The sequence below is a fragment of the Oncorhynchus nerka genome, linkage group LG18, assembly GCF_034236695.1.
Source record: "Oncorhynchus nerka isolate Pitt River linkage group LG18, Oner_Uvic_2.0, whole genome shotgun sequence".
Classification (NCBI taxonomy): Eukaryota; Metazoa; Chordata; class Actinopteri; order Salmoniformes; family Salmonidae; genus Oncorhynchus; species Oncorhynchus nerka.
In genome coordinates, this window is record NC_088413.1 from 76,630,047 (window position 1) to 76,653,713 (window position 23,667).

The window sequence follows — 23,667 nt, forward strand, 5'->3', positions numbered from 1 at the left end:
GCAATGAACTCAACAAAAAAAACATTTTAATATCAGTATGTGTACAGTAGATGGCGCTATATCCCCACGGATGGTATGAGACTCAATCAGAAGAGTAAGGAACATTCATTACTTTGGAGCGTTCTAAAATGTGAACGAAAAATTATTGATTAAATAATTGATAAACCTGAACCTTGTGTGATGGACGTGCGTCATTTGCAAGCATTGTGTCTGAAGCTATTATTACTTATTTATATAATAATAAAGAATTAATAATAAATTAACTGGAGCTTCACATTTACTAAAACGAGTTGGTTCCAGAATAACATAGAACACTGCGCATGACCAAGGTTGCGACATTCTTAAAGGGGACATCAGCAATTAACAGAACATAACAATAACCAAGCTTTACATGCGTAGGTATTTGCTCTTTATCAAAAAATAACAGGATTGACATACTTTCTTATTTTTCCTCCATTCACCCAGCGGGTCAGACGCCGGGCACCAACCACACCAGGAATTATTTTCAGGTATTCAACCTGAACATCCGTCGTCACCCCTGAGATGACTCTTTTGATGGGTGTCTCTACTTCGAAGTTCAAAACACAAAACTTCTGTTGTCCAGATTCTTTTGAGGCCCACTGCAATCTTCCTTTGCTCTTCAGAAATAAAAATTAATTAAAATAAGACCACTCCTGGTCACTCTAACAGACTCCACTTTTCCAAGCGCATACTTCACAATTTGACGCTTCAAAGCGAGGTACCCAACAAACGCATCCCAACAAGAAGCGATTCGTTATCATTTTACAGTTCCAGTTTTAGACAATTACCATGATTTTCTCTCTTCAGTTTCCGTTACTACTGTTGTCCATTCAGAACATTCGCTGCCTAATTCGAACTCAGCATCCTCTTCCGCCATCTTCCTCTCCACTGAAAATATCTTTCTTTGAGGTTTTATGGCAGACTACACCTAATGGTGTATTGCCGCCACCTACTCTACGGGTTATTGAAACAAAACAAACAATCATGTGTTCCATTGCTGAAGGGTAGGGGGGATAATGCAAAATATACAAATACATAAATCAAACAACCATCCCACTTCAGTCACATTCAAATCCCATCCTTACACAGACGGAGCATTCATCAACAGTATTCCCGAGTCCCCAAAAACGCTCAGCAGCACTCACAATTATGCGTATTTTCTCAGATTCCTCCCGTTTGCGCGCGATGCAGTTGATAACCAAAGAAATAAACACAACAAAGTCCACCTTAACATGCAACATGCAATCCATCTGTTGACAAGGAATATGATATTGTGTACTACCATTACTTCTTCAACTTCACTCCTTTCTTCCACTCTTCTCAACGTCTCCTAACAGGACACTAACAGGACACAGAAATTCGGGTGCATGTTCACCACCACAATTTCGGCATTTAGGCTCAGCTGTTGTATAATACTCCTCTCATCTACATACACATGACACATGACTTTTTCAAAATTTTGTTACGTTCCAGCCTTATTTTAAAATGGATTAAATATATTTTTTCCCCCACATCAATCTACACACAATACCCCATAATGACCAAGCAAAAATAGGGTTTTAGAACATTTTGGCACATTTATTTACAAAATAAAGTGAAATATCACATTTACATAAGTACACACCTGTATTTTTGGAGTTTCTGCCATTCTTCTCTGCAGAACCTCTCAAGCTCTGTCAGGTTGGAAATGAGCGTTGCTGCACAGCTATTTTCAGGTCTCTCCAGAGATGTTTGATCGGGTTCAAGTCTAGGCTCTGGCTGGGCCACTCAAGGACGTTCAGAGACTTGTCCCGAAGCCACTCCTGCGTTGTCTTGGCTGTGTGCTTAGGGTCGTTGTCCTGTTGGAAGGTGAACCTTAATCCCAGTCTGTGGTCCTGAGCGCTCTGGATCAGGTTTTTCATCAAGATTTCTCTGTACTTTGCTCCTTTCATCTCTGCCTCGATCCTGACTAGTCTCCCAGTCCCTACCACTGAAATACATCTCCACAGCATGATGCTGCCACCACCATACTTCACCGTAGGGATGGTGCCAGATTTCCTCCAGACGTGACGCTTGGCATTCAGGCCAAAACGTTCAATCTTGGTTTCATCAGACCAGAGAATCTTGTTTCTCATGGTCTGAGAGTCTTTAGGTGCCTTTTGGCAAACTCCAAGCGGGCTGTCATGTGCCTTTAACTGAGGAGTGACTTCCGTCTGGTCACTCTACCATAAAGGCCTGATTGGTGGAGTGCTGCAGAGATGGTTGTCCTTCTGGAAGGTTCTCCCATCTCCACAGAGGAACTCTGGAGCTCTGTCAGAATGACCATCGGGTTCCTGGTCACCTCCCTGACCAAGGCCCTTCTCCCCCGATTGCGCAGTTTGGCCGGGTGGCCAGCTCTAGGAAGAGTCTTGGTGGTTACAAACTTCTTCCATTTAAGAAAGATGAAGGCAAATGTGTTCTTGGGGACCTTAAATGCTGTAGAAATGTTTTGGTACCCTTCCCCAGATCTGTGCCCCGACCTCGTGGCTTGGTTTTTGCTCTGACATGCACTGTCAAGAATGGGAACTTATATAGACAGGTCTGTGCCTTTCCAAATAATTTCCAATTGAATTGGACTCCAATCAAGTTGTATAAACATCACAAGGATCAAATGAAACAGGGTGCACCTGAGCTCAATTTCAGGTCTCACAGCAAAGGGTCTGAATACTTATGTAAATATGTTATTTCTGTTTTTTATGTTGTATACATTTGCTAAACATTCTAAAAATCTGTTTTCACTTCGTCATTATGGGTTATTGTTTGTAGATTGATTTAAAAAATGTTTTAATCCATTTTAAAATAAGGCTGTAATGTAACAAAATGTGGAAAAAGGGAAGGGGTCTGAATACTTTCCAAATGCACTGTACAGTGAAGAGGCGACTCCGGCATGCTGACCTTCTAAACAGAGTTTCTCTGTCCACTGTGTGTTATTTTGCCCATTTTAATCTTTTGATTTTATTGGCCAGTCTGAAATATGGCTTTTCCTTTCAACTCTGCCTAGAAGACCAGCATCCCAGAGTCACCTCTTCACTGCTGACGTTGAGACTGGTGTTTTACGGGTACTATTTAATGAAGCTGCCAGTTCAGGACTTGTGATGTGTCTGTTGCTCAAGCTAGACACTCTAATGTACTTGTCCTCTTGCTCAGTTGTACACCAGGCCCTCCTACTCCTCTTTCTATTCTGGTTAGAACCAGTTTGCACTGTTCTGTGAAGGGAGTAGTACACATCATTGTATGAGATCTTCAGTTTCTTGGCAATTTCTCGCATGGAATAGCCTTCATTTCTCAGAATAAGAATAGACTGATGAGTTTCAGAAGAAAGTTAATTGTTTCTGGTCATTCTGAGCCTGTAATCGAACCCACAAATGCTGATGCTCCAGATACTCAACTAGTCTAAAAGAAAGCCAGTTTTATTGCTTCTTTAATCAGCATGACAGTTTTCAGCTGTGGTACTGTAACATAATTGCAAAAGTGTTTTCTAATGACCAATTAGCCTTTTAAAATGATAAACTTGGACTTGCTAACACAACGTCCCATTGGAACACAGGAGGGACGGTTGCTGACAATGGGCCTCTGTACGCTTATGTAGATATTCATTTATTTTTTATTTTAAATCATCCGTTTCCAGCTACAATAGTAATTTACAACATTAACAATGTCTACACTGTATTTCTGATCAATTTTATGTTATTTTAATGGACAAAAACAAGGACATTTCTAAGTGACCCCAAACTTTTGAACGGTATTGTCCCAGTCAAAAGTTTGGACACATCTACTCATTGAAGGGTTTTTCTTTATTTTTACTATTTTCCACATTGGATAATAATAGCGAAGATATCAAAACTATGAAATAACACATATGGAATCATGTAGTAACCAAAAAGTGTTAAACATATCAAAATATATTTTAGATTCTTCAAAGTAGCCACCCTTTGCCTTGATGAGGGATTTGCACAATCTTGGCATTCTCTCAACCAGCTTCATGAGGTAGTCACTTGGAATGCATTTCAATTAACAGGTGTGCCTTGTTAAAAAAAGTTTATTTATGGAAATTCTTTCCTTCTTTAATGCATTTGAATCAATCAGTTGTGTTGTGACAGGGAAGGGGTGGTATACAGAAGATGGCCATATACCAAATAGGACTAAGTCCATATTATGGCAAGAACAGCTCAAATAATCAAAGAAACGACAGTCCATCATTTCTTTAAGATATGAAGGTCAGTCAATTCGGTTCATGTCAAGAACTTTGCAGTGCGGTCACAAAAACCATCAAGCGCTATGATGAAACTGGCTCTCATGAGAACCGCCACAGGAAAGGAAGACCCAGAGTTACCTCTGCTGCAGAGGTTATATAAGTTCATTAGAGTTACCAGACTACAGAAATTGCAGCCCAAATAAATGCTTCAGAGGAGACTGTGTGAATCAGGCCTTCACTGTCAAATTGATGCAAAGAAACAACTACTAAAGTACACCAATAACAAGAAGATACTTGCTTGGGCCAAGAAACATGGTCACATTTCTGTTTAACCAGGCAAGTCAGCTAAGAACAAATTCTTATTTACAATGACTGCCTAGGAACTGCCTTGTTCAGGGACAGAACGACACATTTTTACCTAGGCAGCTCAGGGATTCGATCTAGCAACCTTTCGGTTACTGGCCCAACGCTCTAACCACCAGGCTACCTGCCACCCCATATACATATTTTATGTATGAAATGAGGTGCAATTTAGAAGTAGCCCAAAAACATTTTTAATCGCCTCTGTCTAAGATATCCGATGGTCAACAGACCAATTAGTGCAAAATTGGGCTACCTGTGTTAACACAGCCTTAGAGAACTTCATGGTTAGGAATACTCTGGCTAAAGTCACTCCTTTTAATGTGTAATCAAAATATTGTTTAGTTTGAGGACTTCACACTTTCGAATGAGAATGATCCAGTATGACATTTTGTTATAAATGAAATGACCACAACCTGAGTAAGTATTATATGTGATTCACACTCCAGCACACAGGTGGCGACCGACAGGCTAAGTTTGTGTAGTTTGAAACACGCCTAGTCTGTCGAAAAAGAAAAATGCGCATATTGCCATCTCTTTTGTGTGCGATCCTTTTGGAATAGATATCCACGCGTAAATAACTATTTATTCGTTGAACAATAAACACTTGATTCAAAATAAGCATTTTTAATTTGATTTTATTCCGTTTTAGCGAAGCAAGGCCTCAGGTAAGAACCTTACAGAGAAGTGTGTTGCAGCAGGGCAAATGGCCAGACAGGGCCTTCAGTTAGCGGACTAATGTTAACACAACTCGTAGCTAAAGTGAACAAACAATACATTAGAAACGGTCAACACGTACGTTTTCTAATAACAAAATGGGGAAATATGTAACGACCTAACGTTAGCTGAACCAAATGTGCTGTAGTTAGCGGGAAATGGTGACTTAAAACCTGCACAAATTCAGTTATGTCCCTCCCAGTTTGGTTTGCTTTGTTTTGCTTCATTACTTGGGAAGGTATTCATACCGCGGATTGGTAGATAAACGTTTCGTCTGCTGTAAAACGTGTTGCAACAAACAGTTTACTCAAAACGGAAAATGTTCTGCAACGAAAACGAGTTTACATTGAACAAATTTAGGTAGCTAGGGTCCCTACCCGTTTCGCTCGATTTTATCTGTGTTAATTTGGCAATTAAACAAAAATCTAATTTGTATTTGTCACAAGCGTCGAATACAACAGGTGATCAACCTTACAGTGAAAAGCTTACTTACAAGCCCCTAATTAACCAACAATGCAGTTAAAGTATTTACTAAAATAAGCCGAAGTAAAAAATGAGAAATAGAAAAACAATTAAGGAGCAACAAAATTTGTAAGTCGCTCTGGATAAGAGCGTCTGCTAAATGACTTAAATGTAATGTAAATGTAAACAAAATAATAAATAGTGAGGCTATATGCAGGGGGTACTGGTACAGAGTCAATGTGCGGGGGCACTGGTTAGTCGAGGTAATTGAGGTAATATACTTTACAGAGGTAAAGTGACAATGCATAGATAATAAACTGAGTAAACCCAGGTAACAGTAAACTGCTTCTGTTGTAAAACATAATGAATATACACCTCCTGTGCAGAGGAGAAGTCCCCAGTTAGCTACCATTCATTTTCCAATTAGACCGCTCTGCAAGTGTTATGTCAATATACTTTTGTTACTTACCAAAATATTGGGATTCGCTGAGCAACTATTGTCATTTACTACCTTCACGCCTGGTATGTACTTCCAAAAATGGTCTAAATAAAAATGTACAAGTAACTGAAAAAAAATGCCTTGTCTGGAAATAATCTGTTATTTTAGACCAAGTATGCCATGTACCTAATCTATCAACGTTTATTGGAGGTGCCAAAAAAATATGAATTTGGCTTATGCACCCTTTTCAGACAATTATTTTCCTGTCGCTCGTAAATGTTTATTTAGACATTTTTGGGACGTACATTCCGGGCACGGCGGCAGTAAATGAAATGGTAGCTAACTGGGCTCCTCCTCTTCCCATATACTGGTTCAGCTAAAAAACAAACCCGAATAATAGCTAGCTACCTTGCAATTTTAGACTTTTTATTTCTTAGTTTAGCCAGCTGAGGCCCCATACAGTAAACTAAATTAGCATAGCAACGTTGATCAAATGACTGTTACCTCAGAAAACAATGAATGTGTGCGCTAACTAGATAACAAGCCACCAAATGACATTTTTTTCCTTTTACAGGTTGTTTATCTGGTCTTTACTTTAGGACAGCGAGGATAACCAGCCTGCCGCTCTCCTTCCACACTGAGCCCAAGCCTATACTGACTGGGTCCTGATTGTGACAAAGAAGTTCCCTGGGCACCGCAGGAGAGATGGCATCAGTGAAAGAAAGCAGTCAAACTCTCCGGCTGAATATCATCACAAAAGATATAGAAGAGGAAGTGAAGATTTGGGAATGCGATGATTACGCAGGTAACAGCAGGGTTTATCATGGTAATGTGATGTTACCCAGGTAACAGAGCAGGGTTTATCATGGTAATGTGATGTTACCCAGGTAACAGAGCAGGGTTGATCATGGTAATGTGATGTTACCCAGGTAACAGCAGGGTTTATCATGGGAATGTGATGTTACCCAGGTAACAGAGCAGGGTTGATCATGGTAATGTGATGTTACCCAGGTAACAGAGCAGGGTTGATCATGGTAATGTGATGTTACCCAGGTAACAGAGCAGGGTTGATCATGGTAATGTGATGTTACCCAGGTAACAGAGCAGGGTTGATCATGGTAATGTGATGTTACCCAGGTAACAGAGCAGGGTTGATCATGGGAATGTGATGTTACCCAGGTAACAGAGCAGGGTTTATCATGGGAATGTGATGTTACCCAGGTAACAGAGCAGGGTTTATCATGGGAATGTGATGTTACCCAGGTAACAGAGCAGGGTTTATCATGGGAATGTGATGATTACCCAGGTAACAGCAGGGTTTATCATGGGAATGTGATGATTACCCAGGTAACAGCAGGGTTGATCATGGGAATGTGATGATTACCCAGGTAACAGCAGGGTTGATCATGGGAATGTGATGATTACCCAGGTAACAGCAGGGTTTATCATGGGAATGTGATGTTACCCAGGTAACAGAGCAGGGTTGATCATGGGAATGTGATGTTACCCAGGTAACAGAGCAGGGTTTATCATGGGAATGTGATGTTACCCAGGTAACAGAGCAGGGTTTATCATGGGAATGTGATATTACCCAGGTAACAGAGCAGGGTTGATCATGGGAATGTGATGTTACCCAGGTAACAGAGCGGGGTTGATCATGGGAATGTGATGATTACCCAGGTAACAGAGCGGGGTTGATCATGGGAATGTGATGTTACCCAGGTAACAGAGCGCGGTTTATCATGGGAATGTGATGTTACCCAGGTAACAGAGCGGGGTTTATCATGGGAATGTGATGTTACCCAGGTAACAGAGCAGGGTTTATCATGGGAATGTGATGATTACCCAGGTAACAGCAGGGTTTATCATGGGAATGTGATGATTACCCAGGTAACAGCAGGGTTTATCATGGGGATAGGATGATTACCCAGGTAACAGAGCAGGGTTTATCATGGGAATGTGATGATTACCCAGGTAACAGCAGGGTTTATCATGGGAATGTGATGATTACCCAGGTAACAGCAGGGTTTATCATGGGAATGTGATGATTACCCAGGTAACAGCAGGGTTTATCATGGGGATAGGGTGATTACCCAGGTAACAGAGCAGGGTTTATCATGGGAATGTGATGATTACCCAGGTAACAGCAGGGTTTATCATGGGAATGTGATGATTACCCAGGTAACAGAGCATGGTTTATCATGGGAATGTGATGATTACCCAGGTAACAGAGCAGGGTTTATCATGGAATTATCAAATAATTTCTCAGAACTTTACGTTTAGAGGCAAATAAAATGACTCTAAAATGTCAAACGTTCTGCAATGTAAATTAGTTTCTATTGGACACATTTCAGGCAGGTCCCTCCCTGTTTTGTTGCATTTGCTTCCGTTTGGTTCCTTGAATAAACGGTTTCCATTGCAAAATGATCTGCATCAGGCCAAACTGTTTGCTACCGTGTGCACTAATGATTACACCCGGACGTCTATCAACAGCTGTTACTCCAGTGTTGTTCTGGTTCTCAAGGGCCAAAGTGTCTGCTGGTTTTCATATTTTCGTACTTTTAGTCAGAGACAGATTGGTTACATTATTTTTAAGATGTTATCTTACTTTTCACTTAGGACGCCTGGGATTAGGACACCTGGGGCTGGGGTTAGGACACCTGGGGTTAGGACACCTGGGGCTGGGGTTAGGACACCTGGGGTTGGGACACCTGGGGCTGGGGTTGGGACACCTGGGGCTGGGGTTAGGACACCTGGGGTTGGGACACCTGGGGCTGGGGTTAGGACACCTGGGGTTGGGACACCTGGGGCTGGGGTTAGGACACCTGGGGTTGGGACACCTGGGGCTGGGGTTGGGACACCTGGGGCTGGGGTTAGGACACCTGGGGTTGGGACACCTGGGGCTGGGGTTAGGACACCTGGGGTTGGGACACCTGGGGCTGGGGTTAGGACACCTGGGGTTGGGACACCTGGGGCTGGGGTTAGGACACCTGGGGTTGGGACACCTGGGGCTGGGGGACACCTGGGGGGGTTAGGACACCTGGGGTTGGGACACCTGGGGCTGGGGTTGGGACACCTGGGGCTGGGGTTAGGATACCTGGGGTTAGGACACCTGGGGCTGGGGTTAGGACACCTGGAGTTAGGACACCTGTGGCTGGGACACCTGGGGTTAGGACACCTGGGGTTAGGACACCTGGGGCTGGGGTTAGTACACCTGGGGTTAGTACACCTGGGGTTAGGACACCTGGGGTTAGGACACCTGGGGTTAGGACACGTGGGGCTGGGGTTAGGACACCTGGTGTTAGGACACCTGGGGCTGGGGTTAGGACACCTGGGGCTGGGGTTAGGTCACCTGGGGTTAGCACACCTGGGGTTAGGACACGTGGGGCTGGGGTTAGGACACCTGGTGTTAGGACACCTGGGGTAAGGACACGTGTGGCTGGGGTTAGGACACGTGTGGCTGGGGTTAGGACACGTGGGGCTGGGGTTAGGACACGTGGGGCTGGGGTTAGGACACGTGGGGCTGGGGTTAGGACACGTGGGGGTGGGGTTAGGATACGTGGGGTTAGGACACGTGGGGTTAGGACACGTGGGGTTAGGACACGTGGGGACGTGGGGTTAGGACACCTGGGGTTAGGACACCTGGGGTTAGGACACCTGGGGCTGGGGTTAGGACACCTGGGGTTGGGACACCTGGGGCTGGGGTTAGGACACCTTGGGTTGGGACACCTGGGGCTGGGGTTAGGACACCTGGGGTTGGGACACCTGGGGCTGGGGTTAGGACACCTGGGGTTAGGACACCTGGGGCTGGGGTTAGGACACCTGGGGTTAGGACACCTGTGGCTGGGACACCTTGGTTTAGGACACCTGGGGTTAGGACACCTGGGGCTGGGGTTAGGACACCTGGGGTTAGTACACCTGGGGTTAGTACACCTGGGGTTAGGACACCTGGGGCTGGGGTTAGGACACCTGGGGCTGGGGTTAGGACACCTGGGGCTGCTGGGGTTAGGACACCTGGGGCTGGGGTTAGGACACCTGGGGTTGGGACACCTGGGGTTGGGACACCTGGGGTTAGGACACGTGGGGCTGGGAATAGGACACCTGGGTTAGGACACCTGGGGCCGGGGTTAGGACACCTGGGGTTAGGACACCTGGGGCCGGGGTTAGAACACCTGGGGTTGGGTTTAGGACACGTGGAGCTAGGACACCTGGGGCCGGGGTTGGGACGTTGGGGCGCCTGGGATTGGGGCGCCTGGGGTTAGGACACCTGGGGTTGGGGTTAGGACACGTGGGATTGGGGTTAGGACACCTGGGGTTAGGACACCTGGGGTTAGGACACCTGGGGTTAGGACACGTGGGGCTGGGGTTAGGACACGTGGGGCTGGGGTTGGGACACGTGGGGTTAGGACACCTGGGGTTAGGACACCTGGGGTTGGGACACCTGGGGTTAGGACACCTGGGGCTGGGGTTAGCACACCTGGGGCCGGGGTTAGAACACCTGGGGCCGGAGTTAGAACACCTGGGGTTGGGTTTAGGACACGTGGAGCTAGGACACCTGGGGCCGGGGTTGGGACGTTGGGGCGCCTGGGGTTAGGACACGTGGGGTTGGGGTTAGGACACGTGGGATTGGGGTTAGGACATGTGGGGTTGGGACGCCTGGTGCTGGGGTTGGGACGCCTGGGGCTTGGGTTAGGATGCCTGGGGTTAGGACACCTGGGGCTGGGGTTAGGACACCTGGGGCTGGGGCTAGGGTGACTGGGGCTAGGACGCCTGGGGCTAGGACACCTGGGGCTGGGGTTAGGACACCTGGGGTTAGGACACCTGGGGCTGGGGTTAGGACACCTGGGGTTAGGACACCTGGGGCTGGGGTTAGGACACCTGGGGCTGGGGTTAGGACACCTGGGGTTGGGACACCTGGGGCTGGGGTTAGGACACCTGGGGTTAGGACACCTGGGGTTAGGACACCTGGGGTTGGGGTTAGGACACCTGGGGCTGGGGTTAGGACACCTGGGGGGCTGGGGTTAGGACACCTGGGGTTAGGACATGTGGGGCTGGGGTTAGGACACGTGGGGCTGGGGTTAGGACACGTGGGGCTGGGGTTAGGACACGTGGGGCTGGGACACGTGGGGCTGGGACACGTGGGGCTGGGACACCTGGGGCTGGGACACCTGGGGTTAGGACACCTGGGGTTAGGACACCTGGGGCTGGGGTTGGGACACGTGGGGTTAGGACACCTGGGGTTGGGACACCTGGGGTTAGGACACCTGGGTTAGGACACCTGGGGCCGGGGTTAGAACACCTGGGGCCGGGGTTAGGAGACCTGGGGTTAGGACACCTGGAGGCCGGGGTTAGAACACCTGGGGTTGGGTTTAGGACACGTGGAGCTAGGACACCTGGGGCCTGGGATTGGGGCGCCTGGGATTGGGGCGCCTGGGGTTAGGACACGTGGGGTTGGGGTTAGGACACGTGAGGTTAGGACACGTGGGATTTGGATTAGGACATGTGGGATTGGGACGCCTGGTGCTGGGGTTGGGACGCCTGGGGCTTGGGTTAGGACGCCTGGGGTTAGGACACCTGGGGCTGGGGTTAGGACACCTGGGGCTAGGGCGACTGGGGCTAGGAGGCCTGGGGTTAGGACACCTGGGGTTAGGACACCTGGGGTTAGGACACCTGTGGTTGTGACACCTGGGGTTAGGACACATGGGGCTGGGATTAGGACGCCTGGGGTTAGGATGCCTGGGGTTGGGGTTAGGATGCCTGGGGTTGTGGTTAGGATGCCTGGGGTTAGGACGCCTGGGGCTAGGCAACCTGGGGTTAGGACGCCTGGGGTTAGGACGCCTGGGGTTGGGACGCCTGGGGTTGGGACACCTGGGGTTGGGACACCTGGGGTTAGGACGCCTGGGGTTAGGACACGTGGGGCTGGGATTAGGACACGTGGGGCTGGGATTAGGACACGTGGGGCTGGGATTAGGACACGTGGGGCTGGGATTAGGACACGTGGGGCTGGGATTAGGACACGTGGGGCTGGGTTTAGGACACCTGGGGTTAGGACACCTGGGGTTTGGACGCCTGGGGTTAGGACGCCTGGGGTTGGGGTTAGGAAACGTAGGGCTGGGGTTAGGACACGTGGGGCTGGGGGGCTGGGGTTAGGACACGCGGGGCTGGGCTTAGGACACGTGGGGCTGGGACACGTGGGGCTGGGATTAGGGCACCTGGGGTTAGGACACCTGGGGCTGGGACGGCTGGGGTTAGGACACCTGGGGCTGGGACGGCTGGGGTTAGGACACCTGGGGCTGGGACGGCTGGGGTTAGGACACCTGGAGCTGGGGTTAGGACACCTGGGGCTGGGGTTAGGACACCTGGGGCTGGGGTTATGACACCTGGGGTTATGACACCTGGGGTTATTACACCTGGGGTTAGGACACCTGGGGTTAGGACACCTGGGGTTAGGACACCTGGGGCTAGGACACGTGGGGCTGGGACACGTGGGGCTGGGACACGTGGGGCTGGGACACGTGGAGTTAGGACACGTGGAGTTAGGACACCTGGGTTAGGACACCTGGGGCCGGGGTTAGAACACCTGGGGCCGGGGTTAGGAGACCTGGGGTTAGGACACCTGGAGGCCGGGGTTAGAACACCTGGGGTTGGGTTTAGGACACGTGGAGCTAGGACACCTGGGGCCTGGGATTGGGGCGCCTGGGATTGGGGCGCCTGGGATTGGGCCGCCTGGGGTTAGGACACGTGGGGTTGGGGTTAGGACACGTGAGGTTAGGACACGTGGGATTTGGGTTAGGACATGTGGGATTGGGACGCCTGGTGCTGGGGTTGGGACGCCTGGGGCTTGGGTTAGGACGCCTGGTGTTAGGACACCTGGGGCTGTGGTTAGGACACCTGGGGCTAGGGCGACTGGGGCTAGGAGGCCTGGGTTTAGGACACCTGGGGCTGGGGTTGTGACACCTGGGGTTGTGACACCTGGGGTTGTGACACCTGGGGTTAGGACACATGGGGCTGGGATTAGGACGCCTGGGGTTAGGATGCCTGGGGTTGGGGTTAGGATGCCTGGGGTTAGGATGCCTGGGGTTGGGGTTAGGATGCCTGGGGTTAGGATGCCTGGGGCTAGGCAACCTGGGGTTAGGACACATGGGGTTAGGACGCCTGGGGTTAGGACGCCTGGGGTTAGGACGCCTGGGTTTGGGACACTGGGTTTGGGACACCTGGGTTTGGGACACCTGGGGTTGGGACACCTGGGGTTGGGACACCTGGGGTTGGGACACCTGGGGTTGGGACACCTGGGGTTAGGAGACATGAGGCTGGGATTAGGACACCTGGGGCTAGGACACCTGGGGTTAGGACACGTGGGGCTGAGATTAGGACACGTGGGGCTGGGATTAGGACACGTGGGGCTGGGTTTAGGACACCTGGGGTTAGGACACCTGGGGTTTGGACCCCTGGGGTTAGGACGCCTGGGGTTGGGGTTAGGAAACGTAGGGCTGGGGTTAGGACACGTGGGGCTGGGGGGCTGGGGTTAGGACACGCGGGGCTGGGCTTAGGACACGTGGGGCTGGGTTTAGGACACGTGGGGCTGGGACACGTGGGGCTGGGATTAGGGCACATGGGGTTAGGACACCTGGGGCTGGGACGGCTGGGGTTAGGACACCTGGGGCTGGGACGGCTGGGGTTAGGACACCTGGGGCTGGGACGGCTGGGGTTAGGACACCTGGAGCTGGGGTTAGGACACTTGGAGTTAGGACACCTGGAGCTGGGGTTAGGACACGTTGGGTTGGGACACCAGGCATTTTAAAAGGACATACTTGGGTAATTTAGTTGCTCGCCAACCACTTTGCTACATGGTTTTAGTATCCATTTTATTTCCTCAAGTCAATGCAAGTTAACATAGTTGAACCTTTTCCTTGTTCTCATTTACACAGAAGAGAGTCCAGAGATGGCGTCAGTGAAGTTGGCAGACAGCAGTCAAACACTTGGGCTGAATGTCACCTTTAAAGAAGAGAAGGATGACTTTGGGGAATCTGATCATGGTAAGAGCAGGTTTGATCTAGTTTTTTAGGCCCAGTCAGGATCCAGGAACACATTAGTTGACGTCACAGTTTAAAGTCCCACTCCAGCTATTAAAAAAAAAAAAAAAAAAAAAAAAAACTTTTCCTGTGGAAAAAAAATGACATTCCAAGTCAAATCGAATTTTATTTGTCGCATACACATGTTTAGCAGATGTTATTGCGGGTGTAGCGAAATGCTTGTAAATGCAGTCCATTTGAGGTTTTGAGCAAAATAGTTTTTATTTTATTTTTTTTAACAATTGCAAAATTCAAGAGTTTGGCAATTCAAGGAGGTGGTCTGATATCATCGGTTTCCCCTCTTTCTTGCGAGAACAATAGAGGGGCAATGTAGGACAATTGCGCCTTTTAAAAAATTTAACTTGGCAAGTCAGTTAAGAAATTCTTACAATGACGGCCTACCGGGGAACAGATGGTTAACTGCCTTGTTTAGGGGCAGAATGATAGATTTTTACCAGCTCTGGGATTAGATCCAGCAACCTTTCGGTTACTGGCCCAACACTCTAGCCACTAGGCTACCTGCTGCCCCCACCAACCAGTGGCCACTTGATAACAAATGGCCTGAAAACGCAGCCTAATTCAGATATTTTTCTACACATTTTTACAAATTAGATATGCTCTTAAGAAGATCTGATGTGACCCCACACACGCACACACACATTGGTGCTAAGTCGGAGTACACCTGGATCACCTATTGAGGTGCTATTGTTAATGAAATCAGGTGCTACATTAGGCTCTAGGGAGGTTGGAGTGGGTCTTCAACACTATAATTGCTAAAGTGAACAATGCATCATTATGGAATCTCCAATTGTGAATGAATAACAGGATAGTCCATTCTATTGTATTGGTACACGTGACCGACCCAGCTCAAATCGGTCTGATGAAGCAACATTTGAAATTGAGTTTTTTTAAATATTTTTTTTACATTGGATAAAAGTAGAGCTACAACATTGTATATCATACACTACAGTTGAGGAACAATGGGAAAGTAATTCTGCTTTGAAAGTTGATAAACTTGTAACCTCACTTTTGAGAAAATGGCCTTTGAATGCTTTGATCCCTCCTGGAGAGCTCTCCTTTGTCGACACCCATTCAGCATTAATCACACCTTCTTAAGCCTTAGCCCCACCCAACTCTTTAAGGATTCACATGTGAGGTCATGTGCTCAACAGTGAGTAGTGTAGTAAAGATTAAGACTAAAAGTAGTAGCCTACAATAAGGAACAATTCCAGTTAAACAGTGTCCAGATAAAAAATATTTTATAAATATTGCATAGTAGAAATAGATATTGTCAATATAAATAATATACAGTACAAACAATATCACTATCAGTGATAGATGAGGTAGTGTTATGTATACAATCAGACTGTTTTGCTAGCACAGACTGGAATATGTTCTGGGATTCTTCTGATGGCATTGAGGAGTACACCACATCAGTCACTGGCTTGATCAATAAGTGCATCGAGGACGTCGTCCCCACAGTGACTGTACGTACATACCCCAACCAGAAGCAATGGATTACAGGCAACATCCGCGCTGAGCTAAAGGCTAGAGTTGGCGCTTTCAAGGTGCGGGACTCTAACCTGGAAGCTTATAAGAAATCCTTCTATGCCCTCTGACGAAACATCAAACAGGCGAAGTGTCAATACAGGGCTAAGATTGAATCGTACTACAATGGCTCCAATGCATGTCAGATGTGACAGAGTTTGCAAACTATTACAGACTACAAAAGGGAAGCACAGCCGCAAGCTGCCCAGTGACACGAGCCAACCAGACGAGCCAAATCACTTTGAGGCAAGCAACACTGAGGCATGCATGAGAGCATCAGCTATTCCGGACGACTGTGTGATCACGCTCTCCGTAGCCGACGTAAGACGTTTAAGCAGGTCAACATGCACAAGGCTGCGGGGCCAGACGGATTACCAGGACATGTTCTCCGGGCATGTGCTGACCAACTGGCAGGTGTCTTCACTGACATTTTCAACATGTCCCTGATTGAGTCTAATAACAACATGCTTCAAGCAGACCACCATTGTGTTCTTGGGCGCAGGGACTAAGGTAACCTGCCTAAATGACTACAGACCCGTAGCACTCACGTCCGTAGCCATGAAGTACTTTGAAAGGCTGGTAATGGCTCACATTAACTGAATTATCCCAGAAACCCTAGACCCACTCCAATTTGCATACTGCTCAAACAGATCCACAGGTGATGCAATCTCTATTGCACTCCACATTGCCCTTCCCCACCTGGACAGAAGGAACACCTACATGAGAATGCTGTTCATTGACTACAGCTCAGCGTTCAACACGATAGTGCCCTCCAAGCTTATCACTAAGCTAAGAATCTTGGGACTAAACACCTCCCTCTGCAACTGAATCCTGGACTTCCTGATGGGCCACCCCCAGGTGGTAAGGGTAGGTAGCACAACATCTGCCATGCTGATCCTCAACACTGGAGCCTCGCAGGGGTGCGTGCTCAGTTCTCTCCTGTACTCCCTGTTCACCCACGACTGCATGGCCAGGCACGACTCCAACACCATTAAGTGTGCAGACGACACAACCGTAGTAGGCCTGATCAACGACGAGACAGCCTATAGGGAGGAGGTCAGAGACTTGGCGCCGACAGAGATGGCCGCCTTGCTTCACGTTCCTAGGAAACTATGCAGTATTTTTTTTTTGGTGTTATTTCTTACATTGTTATCCCAGAAAATATTAGGTTTTATTACATACAGTCGGGAGGAACTATTGGATATACAGTGGGGCAAAAAAGTATTTAGTCAGCCACCAATTGGGCAAGTTCTCCCACTTAAAAAGATGAGAGGCCTGTAATTTTCATCATAGGTACACTTCAACTATGACAGAAATTTTGAGAATTTTTTTATTTGCAAATTATGGTGGAATATAAGTATTTGGTCACCTACAAACAGGCAAGATTTCTGGCTCACAGACCTGTAACTTCTTCTTTAAGAGGCCCCTCTGTCCTCCACTCGTTACCTGTATTAATGGCACCTGTTTGAACTTGTTATCAGTATAAAAGACACCTTTCCACAACCTCAAACACTCCTAACTCCACTATGGCCAAGACCAAAGAGCTGTCAAAGGACACCAGAAACAAAGTTGTAGACCTACACCAGGCTGGGAAGACTGAATCTGCAATAGGTAAGCCGCTTGGTTTGAAGAAATCAACTGTGGGAGCAATTATTAGGAAATGGAAGACATACAAGACCACTGATAATCTCCCTCGATCTGGGGCTCCACGCAAGATCTCACCCCGTGGGGTCAAAATGATCACAAGAACGGTGAGCAAAAATCCAAGAACCACATGGGGGGACCTAGTGAATGACCTGCAGAGAGCTGGGACCAAAGTAACAAAGCCTACCATCAGTAACACACTAGCTTGGGACTCAAATCCTGCAGTGCCAGACGTGTCCCCCTGCTTAAGCCAGTACATGTCCAGGCCCATCTGAAGTTTGCTAGAGAGCATTTGGATGATCCAGAAGAAGATTGTTAGAATGTCATATGGTCAGATGAAACCAAAATATAACTTTTTGGTAAAAACTCAAATCGTCGTGTTTGGAGGACATAGAATGCTGAGTTGCATCCAAAGAACACCATACCTACTGTGAAGTATGGGGGTGGAAACATCAGGCTTTGGGGCTGTTTTTTTGCAAAGGGACCAGGATGACTGATCTGTGTAAAGGAAAGAATTAATTGGGCCATGTATCGTGAGATTTTGAGTGAAAACCTCCTTCCATCAGCAAGGGCATTGAAGATGAAACGTGGCTGGGTCTTTCAGCATGACAATGATCTCAAACACACCGCCCGGGCAACGAAGGAGTGGCTTCGTAAGAAGCATTTCAAGGTCCTGGAGTGACCTAGCCAGTCTCCAGATCTCAACCCCATAGAAAATCTTTGGAGGGAGTTGAAAGTCTGTGTTGCCCAGCAACAGCCCCAAAACATCACTGCTCTAGAGGAGATCTGCATGGAGGAATGGGCCAAAATACCAGAAACAGTGTGTGAAAACCTTGTGAAGACTTACAGAGAACGTTTGACCTCTGTCATTGCTAACAAAGTATTGAGAAACAAAGACAACAAAGGGTATATAACAAAGTATTGAGATAAACTTTTGTTATTGACCAAATACTTATTTTCCACCATAATTTGCAAATAAATTCATTAAAAATCCTACAATGTGATTTTCTGGATTTTTTTAAATCTCATTTTGTCTGTCATATTTGAAGTGTACCTATGATGAAAATTACAGGCCTCATCTTTTTAAGTGGGAGAACTTGCACAATTGGTGGCCAAATAAATACTTTTTGTGCTTTGAGAGACTAGTCAAGGACCATATCACCTCCACCCTACCTGACACCCTAGACCCACTCCAATTTGCTTACTGCCCCAATAGGTCCACAGACGACACAATCGCAATCACACTGCCCTAACCCATCTGGACAAGAGGAATGCCTATGTAAGAATTCTGTTCATCAACTACAGCTCAGCATTTAACACCATAGTACCCTCAACTCGTCATTAAGCTCGAGACCCTGGGTCTCGACCCCGCCCTGTGCAACTGGGTCCTGAACTTCCTGACAGGCTGCCCCAGGCGGTGAGGGTAGGTAACATCTCCACCCGCTGATCCTTAACACTGGGGCCCCACAAGGATGCGTTCTCAGCCCTCCTGTGCTCCCCGTTCACCCATGACTGCGTGGCCATGCATGCCTCCCAACTCAATCATCAAGTTTGCAGACGACACTAGTGGTAGGCTTGATTACCAACAACGACGAGACGGCCTACAGGGAGGAGGTGAGGGCCCTCCGGAGTGTGGTGTCAGGAAAATAACCTCACACTCAACGTCAACAAAACAAAGGAGATGATCGTGGACTTCAGGAAACAGCAGTCCCCGACGGGACAGTTGTGGAAAGGGTGGAGAGTTAAGTTCCTCGGCGTACACATCACGGACAAACTGAAATGGTCCACCCACACAGACAGCGTGGGGAAGAAGGCGCAGCAGCTCGGGAGGCTGAAGAAATTTGGCTTGTCACCAAAAACACTCAAACCTTTACAGATGCACAATCGATAGCATCCTGTTGGGCTGTATCACCGCCTGGTACGGCAACTGCTCCACCCATAACCGTAAGGCTCTCCAGAGGGTAATGAGGTCTGCACAACGCATCACCGGGGGCAAACTACCTGCCCTCCAGGACACCTACACCACCCGATGTCACAGGAAGGCCATAAAGATCATCAAAGACAACAACCACCCGAGCCACTGCCTGTTCACCCCGCTATCATCCAGAAGGCGAGGTCAGTACAGGTGCATGAAAGCGGGGACCAAGAGACTGAAAAACAGCTTCTCTCTCAAGGCCATCAGACTGTTAAAACAGCCATCACTAACATTGAGTGGCCGCTGCCAACATACTGACTCATCTCTAGCCACTTTAATAATGAAACATTTATGTAAAAAAATGTCTCACTAGCCATTGTATATAATGTTTACATACCCTACATTACTCATCTCATATGTATATACTGTACTCTATACCACCTACTGCATCTTGCCTATGCCGTTCGGCCATCGCTCATTCATATATTTTTACGTACATATTCTTATTCATTCCTTTACACTTGTGTGTATAAGGTAGTTGTTGTGAAATTGTTAGGTTAGATTACTTGTTAGATATTACTGCATGGTCGGAACTAGAAGCCCAAGCATTTCGCTACACTCGCATTAACATCTGCTACCCATGTGTATGTGACAAATATAATTTGATGGTGCCAGAATAACAACCTATCTCTCAACATAACCAAGACTAAGGAGATGATTGTGGACTACAGGAAAAGGAGGACCGAGCACGCACCCATTCTCATCGACGGGGCTATAGTGGAGCAGTTTGAGTGCTTCAAGTTCCTTGGTGTCCACATCACCAACAAACTATCTTGGTCCAAACACACCAAGAGAGTCATGAAGAGGGCACGACAAAAACCTATTCCCCCTCAGGAGACTGAAAAGATTTGTCATGGGTCCTCAGATCCTCAAACGTTTTACAGCTGCAACATCGAGCGCACTGGTTGCATCACTGCCTGGTACAGCAACTGCTCTGCCTCTGACCGCAAGGCACTACAGAGTGTCGTGTGAACGGCCCAGTACATCACTGGGGCTAAGCTGCCTGCCATCCAGGACCTCTAGAGGAAGGTCCTAAAAATGGTCAATTCCATATTCAGGTGTTGGATGTTTGTAAATTCAAATCAAACTTTGTCATATGCACCGAATACAACGTGTGTAGACAACCATGAAATTCTTACAAGCCCTTAACCAAGAGGGCAGTTCAAGAAAGAGTTAAAATATTTACAAAATAATTAGGGAGGGGGGTGTACCGGTACAGAGTCCATGTGTGGGGGCACAAGTTAGTCAAGGTAATTTACCTAACGTGTAGGTAGGGGTGAAGTGACTATGCATAGATAAACAGCAGTGTAAAAAACAAATGGATGGGGTGGGTAAATATTCCGGTGACCATTTGCTTAATTGTTCAGCAGACTTATGCCTTGGGGTAGAAGCTGTTAAGGAGCCTTTTGGTCCTAGATTTGGTGCTCCGGTACCGCTTGCCGTGCGGTAGCAGAGAGAACAGTCTGACTTGGGTGAATGGAGTCTTTACAATTCTTTGGGCCTTTTCTCTGACACCGCCAAGTATATAGGTCCTGGATGGCAGGAAACTTGGCCACAGTGATGTACTGGGCTGTACGCACTACCCTCTGTAGCGCCTTAAGGTCAGACGCCGAGCAGTTACCATACCAGGCGGTGATGCAACCAGTCTTTTCATGCTCTCGATGGTGCAGCTGTAGAACTTTGAGGATCTGGGGACCCATGCCAAATCTCTTCAGTCTCCTGAGGGGGAAAATGTGTTGTCGTGCCCTCTTCACAACTGTCTTGGACCATGATAGTTTGTTGGTGATGTGGACGCCAAGGAACTTAACTCTCAACCCGCTCCATTACAGCCCTGTCAATGTTATTGGGGGCCTGTTGGGCCCACCTTTTCCTGTAGTCCACAATCAGCTCCTTTGTCTTGCTCACATTGAGGGAGAGGTTGTTGTCCTGGCACCACACTGCCAGGTCTCTGACCTCACTATAGGCTGTCTCATCGTTGTCTGTGATCAGGCCTACCACTTGTGTTGTCAGCAAACTTGGTGTTGGAGTTGTTTGGCCTCGCAGTCGTGGGTAACAAGGAGTACAGGAGGGGATTAAGCACACCCCTGAGGGGCCCCAGTGTTGAGGATCAGAATGGCGGATGTGTTGTTACCTACCCTCACCAAATCAAATTGTATTTGTCACATACACATGGTTAGCAGATGTTAGTGCAAGTGTAGCGAAATGCTTGTGCTTCTAGTTCCGACAATGCAGTAATAACCAACAAGTAATCTAACTAACAATTCCAAAACTACTGTCTTATACACAGTGTAAGGGGATAAATAATATGTACATAAGGATATATGAATGAGTGATGGTACAGGGCAGCATACAGTAGATGGTATCGAGTACAGTATATACATATGAGATGAGTATGTAGACAAAGTAAACAAAGTGGCATAGTTAAAGTGGCTAGTGATACATGTATTACATAAGGATGCAGTCGATGATATAGAGTACAGTATATACGTATGCATATGAGATGAATAATGTAGGGTAAGTAACATTATATAAGGTAGCATTGTTTAAAGTGGCTAGTGATATATTTACATAATTTCCCATCAATTCCCATTATTAAAGTGGCTGGAGTTGGGTCAATGTCAGTGTGTTGGCAGCAGCCACTCAATGTTAGTGGTGGCTGTTTAACAGTCTGATGGCCTTGAGATAGAAGCTGTTTTTCAGTCTCTCGGTCCCAGCTTTGATGCACCTGTACTGACCTCGCCTTCTGGATGATAGCGGGGTGAACAGGCAGTGGCTCGGGTGGTTGATGTCCTTGATGATCTTTATGGCCTTCCTGTAACATCGGGTGGTGTAGGTGACAAGCCGAATTTCTTCAGCCTCCTGAGGTTGAAGAGGCGCTGCTGCGCCTTCTTCACGACGCTGTCTGTGTGAGTGGACCAATTCAGTTTGTCTGTGATGTGTATGCCGAGGAACTTAACTTGCTACCCTCCACTACTGTTCCATCGATGTGGATAGGGGGGTGTTCCCTCTGCTGTTTCCTGAAGTGCGTCATGAAGTCCAGGATCCAGTGGCAGAGGGAGGTGTTTAGTCCCAGGGTCCTTAGCTTAGTGATGAGCTTTGTGGGCACTATGGTGTTGAACTATGAGCTGTAGTCAATGAACAGCATTCTCACATAGGTGTTCCTTTTGTCCAGGTGAGAAAGGGCAGTGTGGAGTGCGATTGTGTCATCTGTGGATCTGTTTGAGTGGTATGCAAATTGGAGTAGGTTTCGGGTATCTGGGAGGATGCTGTTGATGTGAGCCATGACCAGCCTTTCAAAGCACTTCATGGTTACTGACGTGAGTGCTACGAAAATCATTTTGGCAGGTTACCTTAGTGTTCTTGGTTACAGGGACTATGGTAGTCCGCTTGAAACATGTAGGTATTACAGACTCCGTCAGGGAGATGTTGAAAATGTCAGTGAAGACACTTGCCAGTTGGTCCGTGCTAGCTTTGAGTACACATCCTGGTTATCCATCTGACCCCGTGGCTTTGTGAATATTGACCTGTTTTAAAGGTCTTGCTCACATCAGCTACCGAGAGTGTTATCACACAGTTGTTAAGAACAGCTGGTGCTCTCATGCATGCTTCAGTGTTGCTTTCCTCAAAGCGAGCATAAAAGGCATTTAGCTCATCTGGTAGGCTCGCGTCACTGGGAAGCTCGCTGCTGGGTTTGACTGAGGTATACTCCTCAATGCCATTTGTAGCGTAGCGTCAGCGTCATCTGACCACTTCCATATTGAGCGAGTCACTGGTAGTTCCTGCTTTTTTGCCTTTAAGCAGGAATGAGGAGGATATAGTTATGGTCAGATTTGTTAAATGGATGGTGAGGGAGAGTTTTGTGTGCATCTCTGTGTGGTTTTTTCTCCTCTGGTTGCACATGTGACATGCTGGTAGAAATTAGGTAAAATGGATTTAAGTTTGCCTGCATTAAAGTCCGCGGCCACTAGGGGCGCCGCTTCTGGATGAGCATTTTCTTGTTTGTTTATGGCCTTCAACAGCTGGTTGAGTGCAGTCTTCGTGGCAGCATCGGTGTGTGGCGGTAAATAGACGGCTACGAATAATATAGATGAGAACTCTTGGTTGATAGGTTAGTCTACAGTTTATCATAAGGTACTCTACCTCAAGACTTATTTAATATTAGACATCGCACACCAGCTGTTCTTGACAAATAAACAAACACCCCTCATCTTACCAG

At 47.5% G+C, this 23,667-nt stretch overlaps 1 protein-coding gene across 2 annotated transcripts in view; it reads left to right on the forward strand.

Moving 5' to 3' along the window:
• Window positions 1–5,060: 5,060 nt before the first annotated feature.
• The window catches only part of LOC115146480 (oocyte zinc finger protein XlCOF6.1-like), a 52,056-nt gene continuing 33,449 nt past the window's right edge, over window positions 5,061–23,667 (forward strand). For both annotated transcript variants that reach the window (XM_065004359.1, XM_065004358.1), the window contains exons 1-3: window positions 5,061–5,262; window positions 6,787–7,017; window positions 14,141–14,248. In XM_065004359.1, coding sequence (XP_064860431.1) covers window positions 6,918–7,017; window positions 14,141–14,248 — 208 coding nt within the window. In that variant the 5' untranslated portion in view covers window positions 5,061–5,262; window positions 6,787–6,917. The remainder of the gene's footprint in view (window positions 5,263–6,786; window positions 7,018–14,140; window positions 14,249–23,667) is intronic.